The following is a 7,772-nucleotide window of genomic DNA, read 5'->3' as shown; positions in this document are numbered from 1 at the left end:
CTTTAATATGTTCATTGTGAAATAAATGTGTGAAAGTACAAATATGGCACATATGCCATGTGTGATGCAAGACATACATGTAACACTGTAAGTATTGGCAAGGCCATTAATTTAAGTATTGTTAAAATCCACATAATTTGTTATAATAATTAGTATAATTACATAGGTGATTAGTACTGAAAATTCTCTTTGCTGATTGGTTGCACTTGAGATGTTAATTACACGATAACCACTTAAGCGTTTTTTTTTTTCAAAATTGCCGCAAGCCGTTTTGTTGAGGTGACAGATGAAGAAATTAATTGTTTCAAAGGAAATGCATAAAATTTTTTTCACCTAATCACGTAAAACAATAATATTTACCTCTCCTTTGGCGAATAATAAATTGTTAAAATTTATTATTGGATCATATTTTGTCATGATAGTTAACAACTATGCATCAATGTGGAGGTGGCTAGTGGTGGATATTTATTGTGCGGCGAAGCAGTGAGGTAAATATCTACCAATAGCCACCGACACTGATGTGCATAGTTGTTTTTAGTATAATTATGCTAAAACATTGAGGTACATGTAATATAGCACAAAAGGATGATTTTAACTCGTTTATTCCTGCAAAATTACAAATTTCAGCCGCAAATCTTGTGCAAGTTGCTCAGAGGTGAATAGCAAAGGATGTTCAGAGTTTGAGTAGGCTATCACAGTGCGGCTCCAACGCTATCCACTGTTTTAGTATATACTAATGAGACAAGGATGATGACGACCCTCCTGCAAAAGGGGAACAAAAAATGGATCATTATAGATATAGCAGTACCTGCAGACCAGAACATTGCAGAGACCCAGAATGAAAAAGTAGATACAAATGTAGATACCAAGAACTGGCATTAAATTGAGGTGAAGCAAATACACCAGGCTTCAAAAGTAAGTGTGATAGCCATAGTGGTTGGTGCATTGGGAACCATATCAAGAGGCAAGACCATGGCAAGAAAAGTTAGATATACTTGATGTCATTGACTGCATCAACTGTGGCTCCAAACACAACTTAAACATCTTAAGTCTGGTTGTCTGCATTGTTTACAGGCCTCCGGATTGTGTCATCTCCTGCCCGGCGGACGATCTAATGCCTAGTTACACTTAGGCTCTTTCTCTGAATAAATCTATTGTACTTACAGGTCACCTAAATTGTGATCTGCTGGTGGACAATCCCAGAGGAGATGCCGTACGCACGTTTTGCACAGCTGTGAATGCAACACAATTAATTAAAAATCCAACTAGAGTGACCAGGTCGTCCTCTACATTAATTGACATCGTGCTGACCTCTGATTCTAGCCTTTGTAAGAGACAGTGGTGTACTGGATACGACTATCAGTGATCATTTTTTGGTTTACGCAGTTCTGGACTAAAAGATACCCAAATACAAAGCATGCTATATCACTACCCGCAGCTACAAGAACTATAATGCAGGGCTTGAAATTAAGGAAAAAATCCAGTCGCAATTTTGCGACAAGATACGAAAATTTAAGCGCAATTTCGCAAAATTTAGTCGCAAAATCGTCGCGCTGCATTGTGTTGTCAGCGGTGTGGCAAAACAAAATATGAGCCCACAAAACTTGTGTTGAAAGAAACCGCTGAAAATGGCGAACGATATCGAAGGAATGGAGTTGTGCACGTAACATGGCAGCGAAATTACGCTACAATTACGCTATCTTCAGATTAAAAGAAAACTCTAGGCGAGAAACAAAATAATTTTGTCATTTCTTCATTTATTTTATTAAAAAGAGCAGCAAAGCGGCATCTGCTAACCCTTTTGTTTCGAAAGAGCGAAGATGAAAACAAGTCGCAAATTTGCGACTTCTCCAAATATTTTAGTCGCAAAAGGAAAACATTCAGTCGCAAATGCGACTGTATTGGTCGCAATTTCAAGCCCTGTAATGCAGAACAGTTTTCTTCCGACATTTTGCACATCCCTTGGAACACCTTAGACCTGATGGATTCTCTTGATGAGAAGGTTGTTGGCTTCAATGATCTATTCCTGGCTTGTCTTAATGACCATGCCCCAATTAAGACAATCAAAGTCAAATGTAAATCAATTCCTTTCATCACAGATGACATCAGGAGAATGATTGCTACCAGAAATAATCTACACAGGATTACTCGTCAGAGTGGATTTCTTATTGACTGGAATGCTTTCAAACAACAAAGATGCAAAGTAAAGTTAGCCCTCAAGAAAGCAGAAACCGTACATTATAACCATCAGAACCTCTCTAACAAGAACAACAGTACTTCACTATGGAAAATGATACACTATGCCCTACCATCAAAATCAAATCCTAATCTTGAATATACATGTACTAAAGACACTTCTCCCCAAGCAAAGGAGTTCGAACGTCTCTTCATATCTGTAACGGAAAAAGCCTCGTCTGCGTCAGAAAAACTCGCTGAAACTTATGGCCTACGCACACTACCCAATACCTTCAGTTCAAGTCTCTCTAATCTTCCTCGTGATGAACTGTTGTAATTCAGACCAGTTCTTTGTTCAGAGGTTCGTAAGGTTATTATGGGCATTCCCAATAATAGAGCTCCAGGATATGATGAAGTTTCAGTCTCAGTCATCAAGGACTGTTTGCCTCACATATTGCCTATCATTACAAGCATCATAAACCTGTCGTTGGAGTCGTCCATTTATCCATGTGCCTGGTAGAAGGCTGAAGTCGTCCCTTATCTTAAGGAAGGTGACCATGAGGTGCCAGATAACAATAGACCAATCTTGCTTCTCCCAGTACTATCCAAAGTGGCTGAGAAACTTGTATTACAACAGTACACTTCCTTCCTGTCAGACAAAAATCGCCTGACCAAACATCAACATCATCCACTGAGACCCTCAGCCTTCTGGTCACAGAACACCTTTTCAATGCTATTGACGAACAGAAAGTTACAGCCATGGTACTTACATGTACTGATTTAAGTAAGGCTTTTGATGGAATCTGTCGTTCTATCTTACTATTCAAGCCCCAGGCACTGGGAACATCTACGAATGCCCTACATTGGTTCCAAAGCTATCTTACAGAAAGGGAACAAACTAGTCATGTTGGAATATCAACATCCTCGCCGTTAACTTTAACTCACAGCATCCCACAGGGTTCCATCTTGGGACCTGTGTTATTCAGTTTATATATGAATGACTTACCTGGTGCTATCAAAACCTGCTCAGTTGAGTCTTATGTTGATGACACAAAGCTCTTCTTATCTTTTGCAACCAATGACAACGTCAATGCTCTCAAGACATTAACAGAGTAGCAGAGTGGTGATGCATCAATTGGCTCCTTATCAATCCTCAAAAAACGAAGTTCATGCTTTCTGGAACAAGACTGTTGGAAGATTAAGTGGTATTACTATCACTTTCCTTGGTAAAGAGTTACAGTATCTCCATCGCCCTCTTGCAAAGATTTGGGAGTGATATTTGATAGTAACACATCGTTTAATGACCACATAGATTACTTATCATCCTCGCTGTTAAGTAAACTGTGCCAAATCAACAGAGTTTGATACCTGTTTACGAAAGAGGTGCTTTTAGTTACCTTGAAGTCTTTGGTATTTTGTTAGCTGTTCTTCAGCTCAACAGTATGGTCGGGAACATTACACAACAGACCATTCGAAAGCTGCGGCTATTACAGAACTTTGCGGCTAGAATATTACATGTAACTGTTAAAAGGAAGTGTGACCACATCTCACCATCCCTTAAGGAACTTAGTTGGCTACCCATAAATGAAATGTGAAAAGTGTCATAATTATGTAAATAATAATTATTGTTTTCCTTTTAATAGTCATAAATCCTCTACAAGGCCAAGCTCAAGTCAATGCTTGTGGGAAATGGTGTGTTGTTGAAGGCTTGTTAAAGCAAGATAATAAGTTACTCTGGAAAAAGATCCACCTTGTGGGAGGAAAGCCTACGATTTCCAACAGCTTTGGAAAGAGAATTCCCTTTGTCCTGGAACCTTGTGGCCTGGCAACACCAGAAAACTGCGATGATAACTTCATCTGTGGCACTTGTGTGAAGGATAATGAAACAATGTTTGGGTGCCAGGGTATCTCACAGGTGGAGCATACTGTCTCCATGCAGCAGGAGCTCACAAATTCTGGTAAGTATTGATTATATTATTTTTATCTACAGTCATGTGGAAACTTGGAAAAATTGGAGTTGCTATAAAGAAGTGTTATGTGTTGTTCTAAATGATAGTAAAAGCCCATACAAAACTCTTCTTACGAGGTTGAGTGTGTTATTGCTTGAGGAACGACGATTACAAGATGTGCTTGGAATAGTCTACAAATGTGTTCATAGGTTAGAATGCTCTCTTACCTTAATTTTTGCTTTATGGAAGTCTAGGGGACTTCGAACCATAGAGCAGGAGTACAAGAACATCAAGGTCAAGGCTGCTATGAAACTAGATCAAAATCCTGACCCATCATTGTCAGCAGTAAGAGTGTTTGAAGAGAAGTCTTTGAGGACAGGGCGACAAACAATGATTAAGGATGCAAGAAAATATGCTGAAGAGTTAGGTGTCCAACTCCAGCTAGTTTACCTGGAACCCAAGTGTATCAACGAGGATAGCGAAGTGGTAGAAGGGAAGAAAGTGAAGGAGTGTCTATCTAGTGCTTGGCAGAAGAAAGCAAGAGCAACTGTGAAGGGAGAAAGATGGCAGGATAATAATGACAAGGGAAAGATGGGAAGATGAGAATCTAAATCAGAAGGCCTGTTTCTCCTGGCTCCACCTTTGGAAGATGGCACCAACTCATGTCGCTGTTGGCTTACAAGAATTGTACCAACAGCCACTACCAACAAAAGTATTCCATCACAGGAAGACTGGGACTGCTTTGAGCGGAGATACCGGTAAATGTTGTTGCATGTGTGGCAAAGTTACAGAGAGTGTTACACACATTCTAGCTGGGTGTGGCACATTAGCTCAATCAAAGTACTTGTTGCGGCACAACAACGCTCTTAAGGTTCTGTTTGTTGAAGTGATAAGATCGCTGGACCTTGCTCTGTCAGTGAGGCCTTGGTACTCGAAAACCCAACCGAAGCCAATGTATGAGAATGAGAGGGCGGTTGCTTACTGGGACATTTCTCTTTATGCAGACAGCATGTATGTGAAGGCTAACAGAGTTGATGCGACCATTGTGGACAAGCAGGGCAAGACCGTGTCACTGATAGAGATGAGCTGCCTCTGGGTTGAGAAAAGAGAAGAGAAGGCTGCTGAGAAGACCTCTAAGTATGGGTCACTGCGTTGGGAGCTGCAGCAGAGATACATGTACCCCGAGCATCGTGTGACATAGTACAACATCATTATGGACATTCTTGGAGGCTACTTAAGAGATGTTACAAGGCACTAAGGCAGTTAGTTGGAGAAAAAAAACAATGTGGTAGCACTACAAATGTAAAAGTCAGTCATCACTAGTATGATGAATATTGCACACTCTTTCAAGATTTTGAAGTAACCCAATCAAACTGAAAGGAGGGCATTTTTAAAAAGTCATATAATTATATTTATTATTTATCTGTAAAGATACATATTTACATATAGGTTTTCATTTTTTATACAATAGGTGATAATTAGTAATTTTAGCGTTATTATGTATTGTATTTTTAGTCTATGCATTGATGATTGGCTATGGTTTGCCACCCAATCAAGGCTTATACAGCTGTAGGTCTGGGCATCCAGAAGTTTGTATACTGCCATACATGTAAGACTAACTTTATTTAAGTCCCAAGGTTATTTAGCCAAGCATGAGTGCTGTGCTAATTGGGGAGACTACAAATCAACTGAAATCAGAGCAAATGGAATCAGATGTTTACAATCAAATGTTTGTTTTTTTTTCACAGTATCCCTGAAAGCTTTTAAAAAGCTCTTGTTCAGTGCAGCACATGCTTCTCTCTTGTTTACGTGTACCTCACAGTACAAAACATTATGAGTTCCTATTTCCAGTTTTGCTAGAATCAGAGACAGGCATCAATTGCAGCACACCAAGTTCATCCAATCACAGCTTACTCAGCAGCCATGCAAGGGTGGGTTCAGTAAAGCGTAAGAGGATTGGTGATGCAAACAGCTCCTTCACTGACTCCATAATTGATTCCCATCAGATGGTAAAAAAGAGAAGGAAGGATAATGTCTCCAGATCTGCCAGTGGTACTCCAGCCAGCCCTCAAGTGCGAAGAGCAAGGGGTGAACAACTTGTCTTACCAAGGTACCCTTAAATAAAGGATTTAAAGCTTTCTTGGTAGAAAACATAGTTAATCTGAGAAAACCCAAAGCCCACTCTATTGAAAATGAAAGTAACTTTAGTTAGTTTTTATTTTTTTCTGATGTGAAATTTAACCTTGTGCCCTCATACAACTATGTTGTAGATTGTCATTGCATTTGCACTCTATTTAATTCATGATTTCATATGTGTACACATGTATGCAAGTCAGGTACATGGGTCCTTGTGATCATGTAGGGTTGTGAAAGGGTTTAAATTGGCTTCTACTTTTGAAAACTCCCACACACTTTGTTTTGTCTGGGGTTGCTGCTTCGATATAGACCAAGTTAACATGGATAACACAAAATATAACAAATTTCTTTCAAAAAGTTCAAATCTGTAGTCAATTAAGTTAATGAGCCAACCAAACATGCATGATCTTTGGAAATGAAGGTGGATAAGCTGAAAGCCCCAGCCTTAATTTATGGGCTTAAAAACATGTTGACCTGCTGACTGCTCTGTTGAGTTTCTTCTGATATTGTTTCAGAAACCTTCAAAAACCTTGGCACCCAAAAAAGACAGCAAAACCATCAAAGGCTGCAATAAAAGAGGATACTGAGTTTGCCAAGAGGGTTGAGGAGATCATAAAAAACACACAACCTGGCTCAGAGGAAGAGATGGCTATGATCTTGTTTTCCAAGTCAAACAAAATTCAGCATTCACCAAAAAAAAATGCTCAAGACTAACAGCTTGTTTTTGTGGTAACCTTTTTAAAATCATTTTAAGGGTTTTAGTTTGGGTTGCTCAGTGCCATAGCCACTTAAACATCTTCATGAACAAATATATTTTTCTTAAGAAGTGCATCAACATGGCCAGCTTAGTAGAATACCAAAAATTAGAATCTTTGTCTGACAAACACCCAAACTCCATCTAACATTGGGAATCCCATTATGTAATGTAAATCATTAACTTAAATGTTATTATTAACTGAATTTCAATAAGACAACCCCCTCAGGACAATACCTCTGATAATCATTCTGGATATTACTGTATATAATATTTTTTCATTTGCATTAATTTTAGTTTAGTGCATTGAACATTGATGAATGGGTGGGGTGTCTAATAATTTATTATGAATATTATTTTATTTACCACTAACGTCTATTGTGGCGAAAACATTGTCAGAGTCGTTCATTTTAATATTTTTATATTGTAATATGACAACAAAACTTTGTAGTGGCATGTTATTCAGTCGTGGCCCATTAGAGCATCATTTGTAGTGGAGAACAAGAAAGATAAAAATATGCATTAGGTCACACAAATGAACCACATGCCCAAATAAGGCCTTATTATTATCAGTACAGGTACAGGGCCAATACAATTATAAATTTTGTTTATTAATTATACATGTGTACACACAAAACCAAATTTCCTTCATAAAACACAAACTACATGTATCAGCTCACAAAAAACCCGAAATGGTAACGAATCAAGAAATTCCTACATGTATCACTTCTACATTGAAATGGTTGGTAGTACATGTA

General features: G+C 38.5%; 1 protein-coding gene across 1 annotated transcript in view; it reads left to right on the top strand.

Moving 5' to 3' along the window:
* LOC137984978 (uncharacterized) overlaps positions 1-7,457 on the top strand; it is an 11,751-nt gene extending 4,294 nt beyond the window's left edge. The window contains exons 3-5 of the mRNA XM_068832345.1: positions 3,819-4,133; positions 5,976-6,234; positions 6,776-7,457. Of these exons, the coding sequence (XP_068688446.1) occupies positions 3,819-4,133; positions 5,976-6,234; positions 6,776-6,974 (773 nt within the window). The 3' untranslated portion in view covers positions 6,975-7,457. The remainder of the gene's footprint in view (positions 1-3,818; positions 4,134-5,975; positions 6,235-6,775) is intronic.
* The last annotated feature ends 315 nt before the right edge of the window (positions 7,458-7,772 follow it).

The sequence above is a fragment of the Montipora foliosa genome, chromosome 14 (genome assembly GCF_036669935.1).
Source record: "Montipora foliosa isolate CH-2021 chromosome 14, ASM3666993v2, whole genome shotgun sequence".
In the NCBI taxonomy this organism is placed as follows: domain Eukaryota; kingdom Metazoa; phylum Cnidaria; class Anthozoa; order Scleractinia; family Acroporidae; genus Montipora; species Montipora foliosa.
This window is presented reverse-complemented; position numbering and strand designations above follow the sequence as displayed.